General features: G+C 42.5%; 1 protein-coding gene across 1 annotated transcript; it reads left to right on the top strand.

Moving 5' to 3' along the window:
- The first annotated feature begins 497 nt into the window (after nt 1-497).
- Nucleotides 498-17408, top strand: XK (X-linked Kx blood group antigen, Kell and VPS13A binding protein). The gene is made up of 3 exons (XM_005516718.3): nt 498-757; nt 8324-8586; nt 13666-17408. The coding sequence occupies exons 1-3, from the start codon at nt 513-515 to the stop codon at nt 14490-14492; spliced, it is 1335 nt and encodes a 444-aa protein (XP_005516775.2). The 5' UTR covers nt 498-512; the 3' UTR covers nt 14493-17408.
- Nucleotides 17409-17717: the final 309 nt, after the last annotated feature.

Raw genomic sequence — 17717 nt, 5'->3', positions numbered from 1 at the left:
GACATTAGGAGGAATTTCTTCACAAAAAGGATGATTAGACATTGGAACGGGGGCTACCCTGGGAAGTGGTGGGGTCCCTGACCCTGGAGGTGTTTCAGGAAAGCCTAGACGTGGCACTCAGTGCCATGGTATGGTTGTCTTTTCCAGCCTGAGCGATCCCGTGCTGTGTGATCTCCCCAGCCTGAGGAAGCGCCCTGAGGGGCACCCGCTCGCCCCTTCCCACCAACCCCCTCAGCTCGGTTCTGTGTCTGACGGCTGAAGGACACACGATGAGGGGCAGCTCCCCGGGCACCGCCAGAGGACCTTCCCCCGCTTCCAGCCCGGTCAGGGTCGAGCCCCGGCCAGGATCCAGAGCCGGCCAGGATCCGAGCCCGTCCAGGCTCGACCTCCGGCCCGGATCCAGGCGCAGCCCGCAGAGGCCGCGGGCCGACAGCGAGCGCGGCGCTCCCTCTGGCGGGGACTGGGCCCTAGTGCGCAGCGGCTGGGCGGGCCGGGCTGGGGCGGCCGCTGCGATGAAATTCCCGGGCTCCGTCCTCATCTCCCTCGTCCTCTTCATGTCCGAGACGGTGGCCGCGCTGTGCCTGAGCGCGGGGTACCGCGACGCGGGGGACCGCATGTGGCAGACGCTGACGCTGCTCTTCGCCCTCCTGCCCTGCGGGCTGGTGCAGCTCAGCCTGGTCTTCATCCACCGCGACGTGAGCCGCGACCGCCCGCTGGTGCTGCTGCTGCACCTGCTGCAGCTGGGGCCGCTCGTCAGGTCGGTGAGTCTGTGCCGCCTTCAGCGGGACGGGGGCCGGGGCCGAGCCCGGGGGCGCCCCGAGCCCCCCGGCCTTTGTGCGGGGCGGGCGGGGCCGCTCCCGCTCTGCACCGGCCGGAGCCCGAGCGCGTCCTGCCGCAGCTGCGGGAGAGCGGCGTCCTCCGGGAATCCTCGGGCACAAAACTGCAGTCACCCCTGGGAAAAGGAGCTCAGCCCTGCCGGGCCGAGGGGAGACGAGAGAGCCCCGCTCTCCGCTGGGTTTCCATCCCTGTGGCTGCTTGCAGATGGTTGTGTCTGTTCGCTGCTGCCTCATCCACAGCGCTTTGCTCTCTGCTCACTTCCAAGAGAGAACGGGAGATTATTCACTCGGTTTCGAGTTTAGAACAGCGATAGTACCCATCCCATCTGTGCGTCTTGGAACATCAGTGATGCTCTAGTTTGTCTCTTCTTTTCAAACGTGAGCTTCCTGACCCAAATTGTTTTGGAGATATTTTCCTATTCCAGTTCAATGTCTCACTGAAAATACCCCTAGGAAAAAAAAAAATCAAAATGTGTAGGTGAAAAGTGTGTGCAACTCCAAAACAAAATGTTTCATGGGGGCATTAATTTTAAATTTATATTCAAATCTTTTATTTAAAAAGAAAAGGAATTAAATGCAATGTGTCTGTAGTAGAGGCTAGGAGAAGTATTACCAACTTTTTGAAATTCCTGGATAGTGTGTAAAAGAAAGATTTGTTCACATTAAGACAAGTGAACAGTTTGGATGTTACAAATTATCTTACACCAAACACTGACTTCTTCTATAACCATGCATGGATTTTTTTGTTTGCTTTGTTAATATTTTAAAGATGTTTAAGTTATGGCTTAACAATTCTTAAAGAGCTCTGATTTTCTAATAGCTAATAGCAATATGCTTCCACATTCTTGGAATTGAAGGGAGGAACCAAAGAGAAAGAAACTATCAAAAATTAAGTACATGACTTTTGTCAATATAAATCAGTTTCTTGAGGTAAGACAAGGAGAGAATAATGTCAGTCTAGAATATGTGATGAAGCAGACAAAGGATTTGAGCAACAAGAAGAAATTGAAGGATTTTCTTTTTAATTATATGAAAGCAACATAGATTTATATTTTGACTTCAAGCACCAAGCATGACTTGACTTTCTGTTTCTTTCTCAAGATCAAGTTTTCTGTTTACAACACAGATCTTATCTTGTGCAGAGTGCAGTTCCTGCTCTCTGGTGAACTCCCAGCTGCGATCACTGCTGTAGAACTAGCGAGCATATGGAAGCCCTCTCCTCTCCTCTAGTGTGTTGCCGACTCTGCACTTCTTCCTTTCTCAAAGATTTACAAACTTAGCGTTTCCAGGAGGTCTGAAGATGTTTTGGATGTGCTGCAGCATAATTGTGCCATAGTCCCCATGGCATCATTTAGGCATGACAAAGTGATGTATGTTGACCTCTCTCTAAACCCAGGATACCTGGAATTATAATTACTAGTTAAAATAGGGTCGTACATTCATGCTACCTGAAAAACTTATTTTCTGCTGAAGGCTGGAAAAAAAAACAACCTCTTTTTACTTTTAGGGAAATGTGTCAGTTTGTAGGATACAGCACAAAAGTCTGGGAAGGTGGAGTGATCTGAGACAGTAAAATGTTTTGGGATTTTTTTCCTTCCTTGTCTTCCTAGAGCTAAAGATTGCTGTATCTGTCAGAAGAGGAAACTGATTGCTTCCTGTCAGATATAGCTCTGTACTGTAAATATTGTTTTCAGCACACAAAAGACCCTCCTTTTCCCTGCTTTGCACAGAAGGCTTTCCACCCTGTGTGGACTGACATACACACAAGGCTCAGGTGATAGCTAGAAGGCAAAGAATATTTTGGTTGTATCATCACTGCACTATGGATTTCACTTTTTCTAAGCTGAAAAGGACCATTGTCCTTGGAGGCATTTTCCTCCATCCTTGTAGGCAAACCTCTGTTCCTTTGCTCCAGAGAATTCTGCTGCTCGCAGTCATCTGCTTTCCTTGCGTGAAGCCCAGCTCCATCCTCCCTGCTGGGACTCTTGTGCCTCACTGGCACAGCCCAGGGCTGCTTAGGGAGGGCTGGGTCAAATTAGGTCGAATAGGACATAGACAGCAGAGCCTCCCCAGGCTCTGTCTGCTGTGGCATGGGAATGAAACGTTTAAGAACCTTGAGGCTGTGTGTGATGACATGCTGCAATAGAGGGCTGGCAGCTTTGGCTGGCTTTAAGAAAGACTTAACACCAACTTTTTAACTATTTCTGGTTTGGTATGATACAGAATAGTCAGGATTTCTCTGTTCAGATTTAAATACTTGGATATCAGTGCACTGCTTTACCATCAGCCCATGTGTGTTGTGTGGGTTTCTCTTTATCGACTTAAAATCTAGATATTTTTCCCCCCCTTCCTTTTTTTCCTTAAAAAAAACAACCTTTAAATTTTGGGGAATGGTTTGGAAATATCTTGGCAGGGAAGGAGGGTACTTAGCCTTGCAAGCCAAATGATTCAGCCTATTTTGAATCATCTGAGTGATGGCGAAAAAAGTACTTTCTCTCATAGAACCTTCTTGCATGCCACCACCTTCCCCAAACACCCACACTCCACCTGTTCAGGAGGCACTTGCTGTCCTGCTGCTGCCACTGGAAGGACTAAAATTAGGTAGCATTCCTCTTCCTGGAGAGGACTTTTGGTGTACTGTTAATGTACCCTCTTTTAATTTCTTCTCCCACTCCCTAAGAGTTTCTCTATAAATTCAGAGAAATTTGTAGAGCAAAATTCCTATCTCCTTTAGAGGCCTGGCTGTGATCCTTTGGATGCAGGCATGCCAGAGGCTCTGCAGAGACTTGGCTGGAACGAAGTGACTGCAGGTTTCTGGGCATCATGTGGGATTCCTGCAGTATTTCAGGTCAGTGCCACTCCTTGTGAGCACACTAATTTGTCTGGATGCTTAGATGTATTCAAATAGGTTTGGTTTTGGGAGGATTTTTTGTAAAAGGAGATTCTTTTACCACATTAAGTAATTAATAACAGAAAAAAATAGTTAAAACAGTAGCCAGTGTCAATGAGAGGTTGATTATTTTTGTCTTTTCTCTAGAGAAGGTCATGATGATCTTTTTAGTTCAGGCTGCTTCTGTGCTTGGGCCAGTCTCTTTGTTCACTTCATTTGGATGGCACTTGTAGCACCAAAGTAATCTTGAGAATTTAAGTGCTGCTACAATTCCAATACATAATTACTGGATGTTGTTTTGCTGGTGTACTGCTCTACACTTCAGGATTTCTTCAAAGTGTAAATAACCCCTCAGAGAATCAGGGAATTGTTTAGGTTTGAAAACATTTCTAAGATCACTGAGTTCGAGTGATAACCCAGCACCACTGTGTTCACCACTAAACCACGTCCATGAACGCCACATCCACAGGCCATTTTTAGGCATGGTGATTACACCACTTCCCTGGGCATTTATTCCAATGCCTAACTGCCCTTTCAGTGAAAAAATCTGTACTAATATCCACCTGAACCTCCCTTGGACCAACTTTAGGCCATTCCTTCTTGTCCTGTCTCTTGTTATCTTGGGAGAAGAGACTGATCCACACTTCACTACAACTTCCTGAGGAGCTGTAGAGAGCAATAATGTTCCCCCTGAGCCTCCTTTTATCCTTACTCTTCATGATAGGCACCAGAGAACCCCCTGTTAACTTGTTTGCCCTTTTCAATTCTTCAACTAATAAAAGGATCAAGAGCTGAAGTGCAGATTTCCAACAAACTGACTTGGCCAGTCGGGGCTTACAGTCACACACTGGTGTTGGGACCATGAGTCTGCTGGATGCAGGGTTCCCTCCCACCTGATTTACTGAAGGCTGTACTGAAGTGGCATCATCAAAACCAACCGGTGTGAACCTGGCAGGGATTCCTTCTGGTGCCAACTTCATGGAGAGGGAAGTTTGAGTGACTGCAGGTGTCTTTGGAACTGTGTTCCGCAGTGCTCTGTTCATGCAGTGTGAGCTCAACCTGTTCTGTGTGAGGAGATGCAGTCAGGGGAGGGCTGGGTCAGCAGAAGGATGAGCTCTTTCAAAAAACATCTTGAGTAAATATAACAGGCCCCCTACATAGAACACTAATGACTGTTTTCCTCGTGTTATAATAGGACGAGGTTATAAACAATAGATTTTTTTTTTTATGAGATCAGGCTTTGTTTCTCAAAGCATAAGGAGAAACAATTACATGTCTCTGTCTACCATGTAGACATCAGCACAGCAGATGTAGGAGGAAGCTTGCATCAAACTGCCAGAGGAGCTGCTGTTATGGCCAGTTTGACTCTGTAAGCTGCAGGAAGTAAAAAAAAAAATTAAAAAATCAAATTTTTCTATAGTCATTCATGTTTTGCGCATCTAATTCTGCAGTTTGAAATCTAATAAGCTCTAATGGTGCAGGTACTGCTTCAGTGACATTGTACAGAAGCCTTGTCTCTCAAGGGTAGTCTCTCTTTGCTAGTGACCTGCTTAATAGTTCAAAATAGAACAGGTCTAAAAACTTCCTCCCTTCCTTGTAGAACTTCATTGGCCGACCTCACTGTAGGACATCCTGCTAGCTCAAAACTTTGCAGCTGTTGATGCACCACCCTCTTTTCCAGATGGGAAGAATTTGTCTAGATTCTCTGCAGGCAATTTTCTTTCCTTTATTCTTGAGCAGATGTGTTAGGTGTCCATGGTGAGATGAACAGAAAGTCAGTGTGGGTAAAAGGTAAAAGACTGAGTGAGAAATAGATCTTTGCCTGATGCAGGTAAGTAAATCTGTAGGACTGATAAGTCTTTTTCACACTTCTCTGAAGAGAAGGATTAGTAAAATTTAAGAATTAGAGAAATCTGCTCATACATTTGCAGTGGGTATGTGTGGATAGGTCTCAAATAGCTGTTTGTTCTTGGAGTGCCGGTTAGGTGTGGAAAGTTCCCTGTTTTCATTGCTTTCTCCCTCTTCACACCACCATTATTTTGCCTGTGTTCCAATCCCACACATCCATGATTAAAAGAGGAAATGAGGTGCTCACTCTCAGCAAGCATGTAAGTGTAGGATTATTCCTCCTACTTAATGTGCAGAAGACAAATGTGTTGCGGCTGAATCATTCTTTGTGGGCACCATCAGGATGCCTGAAAAAGTATGGCTCTTCTTTCTGCCAAGATACAGCAGCAGAGGAGAAAGTCATACCATCCTTTTCTTACCTCTTACTGTAGAAAGTAGATCTGACTTTTTTTCCTCAAAGCAATTTTAGTTCCTTCAGAGCCTGTGCTGTGATTGTCAGTGCCTTACATGCAGAGGCTGCTTACAAGCTGGCTGCTTGCCTTCTGCTCTTGACACCATGTGAGGAGCTCTTGAAGGAGCCCTAAACATCATTGCAGGAGATGGATTGTGCAGAAGTTGGGATCTCTCACTCCTGTCCATCTGGAACAGAGAAGCATCTGGAGCAGAGCAGCAATGAGGGCTTCTGTGGAATTCAGAAGAATGCTGCAGGAGCTTGTTACTGTGGGGGAAAGCTGCCATGAAGCAATCCCCTTCTTGCATTGTCTCTTAGTTGTGTTTCATACTAAAAAAGAGAAAGCCAGGTAGTTCATTTAAAGACAAGATGCCCCACCCCTCACTACTTTACAGGCAAAGTCATAATCTGACACAGAAACATGATCTGCATAGATTCTTCATCACAGTTCTGGACCCTTCTCACCTGGATGGTCATTCAAGTTCGTGTGTCCCTCCCACATTCTATTCCTTAAACTTTTAGATTGGTGCTTGTTCTTTCTGGTGTGTCAGCTGCCAGTCTGCTCCTGTTCGAAGCAGTTGCTTGGGCAGTGGCACCAGATGGAATCCTGAGTGCATCTGTTATTTGTCCCAGAAGGCTTGACTTCCAGAAAGACTCTTGCATGGGACTGGAAGGGCCTGGGAGAAAATGGGCATCTTTATCAATGTAATCTGAATGCTTGCATATAGCATTTTTTATTACTCTGTTGTAGTGGTAAAAGCCCCATTTGTCTCTAAGGTATGCTCATCAGACCATTTCACATTATGTTTGCTTTTCTGTATGGACAAAAAATCCGCATCACAAGCAATATATTGCTACTTAATACCCAGCTAGTAAATAAAAATCAAATTCTTGCTCCAAAACCTGGTATTTGGTTGATTATAATGTTTGCTATTGTCAGTAGTCTCATAAATCTGATTTCTTTAATAGGAGCACTACATATTTTTTAGATGGGTCCCTAGACTATATCTGCTTCTAATCACACACGGCAAGAGTTCACAGCCTGATGCTGAGATCCAGTTTTCCATAATATACTCAGACTTGCCTTCAGTTCAGGGTGAATGCATGGCTGTGAATACTAAATGAGACAAAAATGGTCTGGGATCTTTCTTTTTGGAATAAAATCAATTTGTTGGTTTCAGAATCTATGCTGGCTTCATAAAGCCACAGTGCTTTGTTAATTTTGCACACTTTATTTTTGGCTGTATGGATTCTTTCACGTGGGACAAGATTAACAGGGAGTGAAAAGATTAATGAGGGGAAGACAGAAAGTCACCTCTGTGAATGGAGCGTCCAGAGCAGCGGGAATGTTGAAGAGCTTTAGTCATAATGATAGCTGAAGCCTAGTGAATCAGGAATAGTACTACACAATCACAAAACTGCTCTTTATCTCGAGTGGTTGAAACTTGCTAGTGGTCCAGTTAGAGGAAAAAATGGAGTAAAGTTTATTAAAATAAACAGAAGTAATTTTTTCCTTTCTTCTCCCTTGGATTGGCTCCACTGTGTTTAAAGTATGAAGAGCTGCAGCAACTGGAAACACTGCATCTTCTTAGAATCTTTTTTGTGTGATTATATTAATATTTCTTTAACAGTACAATAAATGTAAGTACACTTAAGAACTAAAGCTCCTATTCTTGTGCCTTTTTTTAAAAAAATGTGATTTCAAGGGTTGTGAGGCTCAAAACTGTTCCTTTTCACTGCTGTGGCATGTTACTTGTGTTTTGAACCATTGCTTGGTAAAGTTTTGAGGTATGTGCACCTCCTTGTACCCTGATCTTCTCTATTCAGGTGTTTTAAGTCAAAGGTATGAAAAGTGGGTCTATTGCCATGTCCCATTAGCACATCACAGATGTATAGATAACAAGAAGTAAAACCCATGAAAATCTGAAGAAACACACTTCCAATTTGGGTCCTGGGTCTGGCATCCTTGTAGTGGATGAGCAGTTTTAAGGACTTCAGTGGGACACCAGAGAGCAAGGGCAGCTCATATAAAATGATTAAACCTCCTCCCAAATCTGAGTACTACAAGCAGCCCAAAGGGCACTGCCAGGTTCCTGACTTTTAGTAACATGTAGTTCATATTTTAAAGAATGAAATCTGTTATATTCCAAGTTTACCAGGAGGAGAAAACTTATAGGCTTTGCTCTATGAAAAAAATGGCTTAGGATTTATTATGTAATTGCTTAAAATACCAGGAAGTGGGGAAACCTTTCATTCTTTCATTTTCCCCTGTTACTCTATCTAATTGTTTGCTTGTAGGTGTGTGGAAGCCTTTTACATTTACTTCCGTGCTGACAGAGTTGAAGAGCCCTATGTCAGCATCACAAAGAAGAGGCAGATTCCCAAGGATGGGTACTCAGAAGAAATTGAGAAGGAAGTGGGACAGGCTGAAGGCAAGCTGTGCACACACAGGTCTGCATTCAGCAGGGCCTCTGTGATCCAGGCGTTCCTCGGCTCAGCGCCCCAGCTCACGCTCCAGCTCTACATCTGTGTCCTGCAGCAGGAGGTCACGGTTGCCAGAAGTAGGTAGAGCTGTTCTTATGACCTTTCTGGTGTTTGGGTAGGAGGGCAGTCAGTTTTAGCTGCCCTGCACAAGGACCAAGCATTCTGCAATGGGTTTCATCTCTGTGATAGCTTTCAAGTTTGGTGATGTTGCTTTCAAGTTTATATTGTCGTGTTTTAGACTATGACACCTTCTGTAGCACGCTTGGGTTGCTATAAAAACACTGACCTGATAAAGTGACCGTTATGGTATGAGAGGGAGGCAGCTGGAGGGACCAAGCTGTCTTAATGAAGAAGTTCAAAAAGTTACCTCCTTTCCATTTTGGTTTTTGAGCAAAACTTTCTGGAAAATTCCTTGGGGTATACTGTTTTTTCGTGCTGCCTTAGGGATGGTGTACTTTCAGGAATACAGTTTTAAATATGAATTAAGGACATTAACTACCTTTACTTGTGCCAGACTCTGATTCTGGAATCAAAAGGCAGGACTCAGTAAACTGCTGTGCAACTGTGGTCATCTCATCTCTGGACCCAAGCTGTTCAGCCTTCACCAAGCAGTGCTGCACAACATCAGGACACATCACCCTTACCAGGACACATCACTCTTACTGTGGGTTTCTGCATCTTGCTTCCATGATGTGCTGCTAATTTTCTGGCTCACCACTAAATGGAGAACCCTGCTGGTCATGGGACCAGCACCTTTTCAGTGTAATTAAGGGCTTTGGCACCTGTGTGAACTTGAAGGTGTGTTTATACTGAAACACTAAATAGCTCTTGTTGTATCTCTAAGGCCCTGAGAGGATCTTTAGCAGCTTCACAGCTAAGGAGGCTGAGGCTGAAGTGATAAGTTAATAATTGAAATAAAGTAAAATATTATTATTCTTATTAATAAAAATAATAGTAATAGTAGTAGTAGTAATGAAGGTGATAAAGAGGGGTGAGAGGGATGGAGGGAGAAAGAGGGAGAAGAATAAAGCCCAAGAAAGACAAATGGTGCCCAAACCATCCCCCAGCACCTATCAGCCCCTCGCAGACAACTTCCCCTGGTTCATACACTGAGCATGATACCAATGGTATGGAATATCCCTCTGGATAGTTTGGATCATCTGTTCTGGCTGTGCATCTTCACAGCATCTTGTGTTCTTCTTCACTGTCAGAACATGAGAAACTGAAAAATCTGTGACTTAAAGCACTGCTGAGCAACAACTAAAACAGTGTGTTATCAACATTATTCTCATATTGAATCCAAACTCAGCACTGTATCAGCTACTCAGCACTGTATCAGCTACACAGCACTGTATCAGCTACTAGAAAAAAAAAATTAACTCTACCCCAGCCGAAACCAGAACATCATAGCAGTAATTTCTTGTAAGACATTACTCCTTCCAGTTCCTGAATTCTTCATAACTAAGGTAGGTCCTTCAAATAACCATGGTATTTGTGATGTGGGATGGGGACAAAGTGATTGAATCCTTTGTTGAACAGTGCAACTAGCAAAATCTCCAGTCACTTTGCTGTAGATGGCATTTACTTGAGAAAGGTCACCTTTTTATTGTCTTCCTTTTATTACTGATTTTGACCTTAGTGGTCATGATTTCCAAAGAGAAGTCCTGTGTTCCAGATGATCAGAGAATTGCTTATTTCATAATCATTTGTAATGCTGTATTGCTTCTAGCTTTTTCAGTCACTGCTGAGATAAGTTGTAATCACAAACTGATATGTGACATTCCTTGGGTGAAATGACCAGAGATAAGCTGGCTCACCAGAGAGTTTGGTGAACTCACTTGCAAATGCAGCAGTTATTTCATGCTTCCCAGGAGCATCTCCATACAGATGTAATTCTAAAATACAGAAATGTAAAGAAAAAAAAAGTTTTAGGAGCAATGTCAATGTCTGTTAGAGCTCATTCATCATAAAAACAAGAGTTCTAACCATATCCTTGGTGTGTGTCTTAGCTGCTGATATAATTGAATGAATGAATTATATGAATGAAACTTCCTGCAATCTCTTCATCCAACCAGCCCAGTTCTTGTTCCACACTTCAGATGTCTTCAGTTTCTCTGTTCTTTGACACTGGTCCTCCAAATTTCAGGCTCTCTTCCATTTGCATCTGGTATAATTATCACTGTCTTGTATTTTGATTTTCACATGTTTTTTCTTGTCTCCTCATCAGTCTGTTATTTTTCTGGATTCTTACATACCCTATCATTCTGAGTAAATTCTGTTTAGGGGTGATGAGATCAGTATCACCTGAGAACCTGAAGCTGTTTACCATCAAGCTGGGGGCATGGTGTGTCTCTTTCAAACCTGTTTGAAACTCCTTATTGCTTCTGGTGTTGGTTTGAACACTTGTGAAAAGAACATGCATCCTTGCCTAGCCCTTTGCCAGCCAGGGCCATGCTGCATATTCCTTGTGTGTTTCATGGCATTCATTAATTTCTCTGGATGTTTTCTTCTGGATTATTTGGCTCTTGCCAGTGTCTGGCATTCTTCAAAACTGTAATTTCACAGTCTGCCAAGAATGTAAGATCAGGACAACCAGAGAACTGCAAAAGCTGGACCAACTCTTGAGGTTAGTGATGAGCGGCATAAAGCTTTGGTGACTGTCTATCATGAAAAGTGTAAAAATGTTGGATGTAATACAACATTGGAAACCCACATGTATAGCTTAATCTGAGTCCTAGCTCTATTTTGTATACATATAACTGTAGTATCTATAATAGATTTCAGTGGTACCTGTGAGGAGTAGAATTCACTGTCTTAGCAGTTTCTGAAGTGGGAAGGACCAGGGCTTGTAAGAACTTCAGGTGTAATAACAAAACACAACAAAGTAAATCAGTACCTCCCTGGATGACTCTGTGGGTATCCACCTCTAATTTGTAAGAAGAAGACAGCCTTTTGGGAGGAGGAAGGAAGAAGAGAAATGCCACCTTTATAAGGACTGTTAGAGGATTTGGAACTTGTTCCAGGGGAAGGTATTTTGCCTTTTAAATTTAACATTTCTTTGCCTGCTCAGGATGAGTAAAAGCAACTGACTTGCTTTTCAGTTTCACTCTCTAATTTCCCTTAGTGGTTCCTTCAAATGGTCTTTCTCACAGAGTTAATTATGTTTGAACTGAAGGTTTGGTGACAATAGTGAGCTTTTAGGAAAGGAGTAGGACTGGACTAGTATATGCTAGTGACCAGAATCAGCATGACCTATTTTCTATCAATGGAGAAATGCCTCTTTTGAAGGCTTGAGTTCATAAGACGGGTTTGAGATTAATATAGATTCCCTAAGGTGAAACTGGGGTATAAGATCAACATTTCAGCTTGTCAAAGCAGAAAGCAAGCAGAGTTCCAGCACAGCAGCACTCAGTCCCCAGTGGGTACATCTTTATCTTCCTTAAACTCTGAGAATATTCTTTTGCTTCATTAGCTGCTGGAATTTATGTTCTTTCACAGCCCAAAACTACAGGAAAGATTTTGTAAAAAGCCATAGGACATCAAGCAATATTCTTGACTGAACTCACCTTCTCTCCTGCTTTCAGCTGATGCTTTTCCAAGACGTAACATTTAGAAATGCCCAGCTCTATGTGCCTCTTTGCACATAAGTTTATTGTCACATGCTTATTTTAAGTCATTATTAGAGAACTTACTCAGTGCTGTAAAAAAGATGTTTGAAAACTACTGGTTACCTACTAGCAATTTCAAAATAAACGTTTTCAGAGAATATATGCAGCACAAAACTGTCAGTACAAAATTACCATATAAAATGATAAATGCTTCTCACCTTACTGAGTGCCTTGGAAAATTAGATATAAAGACTTAATTATTTTCCAAAGTAATTCAGAGGTGTTTGTGGGAAATGAGATTAGCTGAAATGATAGAGAAAATTCTCTTAGAAAGCTGTTAGAGATCTTAAAATACACTTATTTATTTCAAAAGATTGCTTAGAAATTAGTGACTTATAATTAAGAAAAAAGCCCAAACCCTGATAATTTTGGCAATATAGGTATAGCAAAACGGGGAATCCAGTTTATTTGTAGGATATTGGCACACAAACTAATTGAAAGCTGCAGAAAACACTGGTTGCTAAGCATTGCAAATGTAATTGACATAATTAAGAATTCCCAGCTCCAATTATTTTATCTGATGCAATATCAGCTATTCAGCATGTTCATAAAATTTTGAATAAATATTTATATAATTGTGTATACAAATACTAAAAATTAGGCAGTTAGCACTTTGTTTATTCTCTGTGTCCAGTATTCATGTACATTTGTACCTACTTAATATGGCAAGACAGGATGCCCTCCTGCAGTGCCAAGTAACATCTGGTCTCTGCCTTCACTTTCTGCAGAATTTAAATGTGAAACCTTCCTTTCAAGGATTCTGGGTAGGTGGGAGATACTGTAAATTGACCAGAACTTAAAGACATTTTTAATAGGAGTGGTTTTTTAAATGCATGATACAAATGGGTGTATAAAGAAAATTGATGTATAGGAAAACACAGTGCAGACAGGTGAGTAAATATCTCTCTACACAGTCAGAGATAATGTGGACAGTGCTGTGTTTAAATTCCTTCAGCTTTCAGTTTTGAGCTGTATCACATAACTTTTTTGTGATTTGCTTCAACACAAAACTTCACAAGCACCAAGTTATCTGCATGTCCAAGTTACTCCAAAGTTTTAGCTTCTGTTTTGCAGTTTTTCATCTGTATGGGAAGGGACTAGCACCCCTGTGCCTTGTACTGTAGGAGTTTGGGAGCAAGTTGGACACTCTTACAACTGAGCTGTGGAATTACCAAGGACAGCCTGCATATGAACAGCCCTTGGCAGGGAGAGAAGGAGAGACACTTATGACTGCTAAGTGCCTTCTTTTTCTTACTAGCTACTTGAATATGTGTCAAACAGAACCCAAAATAGGAGGTAGGATTAGAGTTATGTGTTGGGTTTAACTGAGGTAATTTCCTTCACACAAGTATAGGCTGGGAACGGCTCCTGTGGCATTCCACCCTGCTGGGAATGCCCAGGAGTGCATGATGATGACTGCACCTGCACTTCCCTGATGCAATGTCTGCTGCTAAACTGAAGGTCCTGATTTGGCTTTTCTCTTTGTAGGTATTTTTATGGTGCTTTCTCTCCTGTCGATTGTTTACGGCGCCTTACGCTGCAACATCCTGGCTATTAAGATAAAGTACGACGATTACGATGTCCGTGTGAAACCTGCTGCCTACCTCTGCATATTCATGTGGAGGAGCTTTGAGATCGCCACAAGGGTCACTGTGCTGGTGCTTTTCGGTTCAGTCCTTCGAATCTGGGTTTTCCTCATCGTGCTACTGAATTTCTTAGGTTACTTCTTCTACCCATGGATTCTCTTCTGGCTTAGCAAGTCGCCATTTCCTGAGAACATAGAGAAGGAATTGAGCAGGGTGGGCACTACCATCGTCCTGTGCCTTCTCACGTTCCTGTACGCTGGCATTAACATGTTCTGCTGGTCGGCAGCGCAGGTGGAGCTCAGTGACCCTGACTTGATTAGCAAGTCCCAGAACTGGTACCAGATGACCGTGTACTACATCGTGCGGCTGATGGAGAACGCCTTCCTCCTGCTGATGTGGTACATTTACAGAACAGACTTCTACCTGTATGTCTGCGCCCCAATGTTGTTCCTGCAGCTCCTGATAGGTTACTGCATGGGCATCTTCTTCATGTTGGTGTTCTTCCAGTTCTGTCACCCGTGCAAAAAGCTTTTCTCCGCCAGCATTACCGAAGCTTTGCTGTCCTGTTTCAAGATCCTCTACTTTATTTGCCAGCATCACAAATCCTCTCTACTGAAAGGCAAGGTAGTGATGAAATCTCCTGAAAATACCGATGAGGCACGGGGCAGTAGCAAGACAATAGATTCTCAGAACAGGAGTGTTCATCAAAGTGTTTCTTCCAATGCCTAGTACAACTGGAAGCAAGTAGGTGCCTTTGGAAGGTGGCAGATCACCTGCTGGGAACATTGTGTATCTTAGATATTGTGTCTTGTGGGTAGGATTTCTTTCTTGCAGGTGTAGCACTGCATGATGGCTGACATGCCTGTTTTTGTGGAGAACAGTGTATGAGTATTTGTGTCTGTGTGTGTTTGTGTATGGAGAGCAATCGTTGTTTGTAGATTTCTATTTCAGAGCCTTTTTGCACATAGATTTATTGTCACATGCTTATTTTAAGTCATTATTGGAGACATCATTCAGAAACTGTCCTGATGCTCATCTTACTCAGGAAGTCTAAGGATGGAAGGCAATGAGTATTATTTCAGATAGGGTGTCCCATGGCATGCCATCCTAGCATGGAAACAGAGCTTAGAGCTGGACTACGTATGGACTGTAGCTGTGGTCTGTTTTGATCAAATTGTAGACTATTTTACACTCTAATCAGTGTAATAAGATAATACTTCTCTCAGTGGTAGAAAAATTGGACTTGCACAATGCACTGTAGTCTGGGTTGCCATGAAACAGCCGATTTGCCAGCACTGACAGGGAAATGTGACTGTTACTGAGGATGTATAAAGAGGGGTTATTGGCTTTGCACTGTTTCACCCTTCATGTTTACTGCTTGTTAGTAAGGGAATTAAATTTAGCACATTAATTGTGATGTTCTGGAATAGCTCATTTTTCTTTCATTATCATTTCTTTAATACTTTGTGATGTTCTGGTGTCAGGGTGGTGTTCACTTTATGTAAATATCTAGAGGCTGGGCAGACAGTGTGTTCCAGTCATGTAGGTGCTCTCCAGTGCACATCTCCGGGGAGTGATCCACCCCATCTCAAAATGTGGTGATATGAATCACTCTCTGGAGACCTGTTACTCAGTGTTAACCAGATGCCTTCACAATTAGTTCTGACTATCCATCTTCCTTTTAGATGGCTGAAGTTAGAGATCAGCACTACCCTGATTGTCAGGAATTTGGTAGTGCACCGAGTAGGCAGCTCATTGACTTCTTGTACTGGGATAGAAGATGCTCATTCCTTCTTTTTGAGCTGTGATTTGTTATGATTAGTTTAATATCATTAATTCAAAACCCTTTGACTTCTTTACCTCAGAAGTATCACAGTGCTGAAGTCTGAAAGAGAAAATGGAAGTCATTGACTTTTTGTTCTCAGCAATACATCACCACAAATGAAAGTGTTTCAGTATTTTGCAAGTTTCTGAGAAAGCTTTAGCAGATGAACACCCAAGAATTTAGTGAAAATACACAAACCCATATGTATTTTCACAAATTAAGTGAAAGCTTTTTGCACTTTGTTTGCTTTGCACCTTCCTAACATTTCTTTTGAGTGTTACACATTATGGCTGCTCATGGAAACAAATAATTGATGACCCAAAGCATCTCCCAGTGTCCGAAGCTTAGCCTCCATTCTGTCATCATGCAGGATGTGAAGCTCTTAATAGGGATGACATCATCATAATTGTTTTAGAAGTGTCTCAAACTCAGGTCTGGGGTCACTTATAATGAAATATGTCACCTGCAGTACTGCAAAGACATAACATGCTTTTATTTTTTTCTTTACTGCTGTATAAATGAATGTCTTCATATTTCAGTTTTATTACAGAGTTATGTTTTCATTTTGCTTAATATCTGTCTGTATATGGTATGTATCTGTAGATGCCATTAAATTATTGGTGGGTGGTAATGGGATTTTTGGCCTGATTTTGCCGTGGGAATGTAACTCATATTTGGGGAAGACACCAAACACCTCCATTCTAATTTCTCTGAGGGGAATAGAAAAGGGAAGTGACTCCTTGAAGACACGACTGTGTTTCTCTGTACCTTTGTATGTAAAAGTACAGCATAGTATTTCTCTGTACTTTTCTAGATGTAAAAGATTATTGCTTTTTCTTTTCCAGTAGTGAGTTAAAGGAGCAAGGGGGAATGTAACCCTTTCTTCCAAAACTGTGGAGTTCAGTCCACAGGCTCAAGTTTTCTGATGTTCTTAGCCAAAACTGAGTATGTCTTTATAGCTGGACACTCATCAATATCAATAATCAGGGAATTACAATGGCTGCCTATCTACAGATGTACCCAGGTCTGAATTGTCAGTCTTTGGGGGAAAACTTAAAAAGTAACTTCATGTGTAGAAATAGTTCATATTTCAAGAGAGGGCACAAAGCAGGCTTTGGACACCATCAGTGGTGGTGCAGTTGTGATTGTGCCATTTGGAAACAGTGAAAGCTTCACAAACCTCAGCCAGGTTGGTGCTACAGTGAAATGTTGAAGTCAAATATAGGAGAGTTATAGAGCCAGGAGCTCAGAATGAATACACAGAGTGAGTACCATTAAACCTCACAGACTACTGTATATGCATATTTAGAGTGTGTGCCATATTACTTCTTATTTTTATACCAGTCTCCTGAAGTGCATGCATAGGGGGCTGAATATTTAAATCACTGTAATGAGAGGGGAAAAAAATAATTTATATGGGTTCTTTTACTGTCCTATGGTTTTGCCTTAGTTGTGCAGAATAACCAAATACAGTTCCAGCACTCCACCAGCACGAGGGGCTGTTGCCTGTGCAGTGCCTGGTGTCTCCACGGCCCGGGTGGTTTATCCAGCTGTGCTGCCACTGCTGGTAGTGGAGGGGAGTCACAGACACAACGATAATGTGTTGGTCCAGGGTTTTGAGGGAGCAGCTGATTTTTCTGAAGCGTGCTGTAAAGCTGGGAGAGGCCGTTTTTCTCCAGATAATTACTGTCAGAGGGTTTTGTTATTGGTACACCCAGTGGCTGCATGGAGAGGACAGTATGAGCTACAAAGTCTGTCTGTGTATGAATGAGTGATCTCTTGCTGCAAGTTCACTGTGCTTTTACTCTCCTCTATGAATGTTAGAGGGGCCTGTGTGTTCCATGGAAGGGTTTAGGGCTACTGCTGAATACTGTACTCTTTTGAGTAATCTTGAGTCACACAAAGGATGGCTCAGCAAGGATTATTTGTGTATTATAAGAGTATGCAAGACCTGACATGGGTTTTCCTTTTATACTTGTAAAACAATACAAATTAAAACGTTGAAACTGTCCCTCAAGTTGTGTTGGTGTCAGTTCTTAGTGTGCTGCTTTCAAGAAGTTCAAAGTAAAGGTAACAGAGCACACTGTCATCTGTCACCACACAGAAGCAGAAATGTTTTCAAGAAGACC

This window comes from Pseudopodoces humilis, chromosome 2, assembly GCF_049639895.1.
Source record: "Pseudopodoces humilis isolate 2021_Gansu_Grassland_sample_001 chromosome 2, ASM4963989v1, whole genome shotgun sequence".
NCBI classification, from domain to species: domain Eukaryota; kingdom Metazoa; phylum Chordata; class Aves; order Passeriformes; family Paridae; genus Pseudopodoces; species Pseudopodoces humilis.
Note: the sequence above shows the minus strand (reverse complement) of the source record. Positions and strands in the feature narration are given on the sequence as shown.

Excerpts from the sequence above, each read along its gene's own strand:
- XK (XM_005516718.3), top strand. The coding sequence starts at position 513 with ATGAAATTCCCGGGCTCCGTCCTCATCTCCCTCGTCCTCTTCATGTCC. Across the intron at positions 758-8,323 it reads CAGCTGGGGCCGCTCGTCAG|GTGTGTGGAAGCCTTTTACA; the intron begins GTCGGTGAGTCT and ends GTTTGCTTGTAG. Across the intron at positions 8,587-13,665 it reads GGAGGTCACGGTTGCCAGAA|GTATTTTTATGGTGCTTTCT; the intron begins GTAGGTAGAGCT and ends TTCTCTTTGTAG.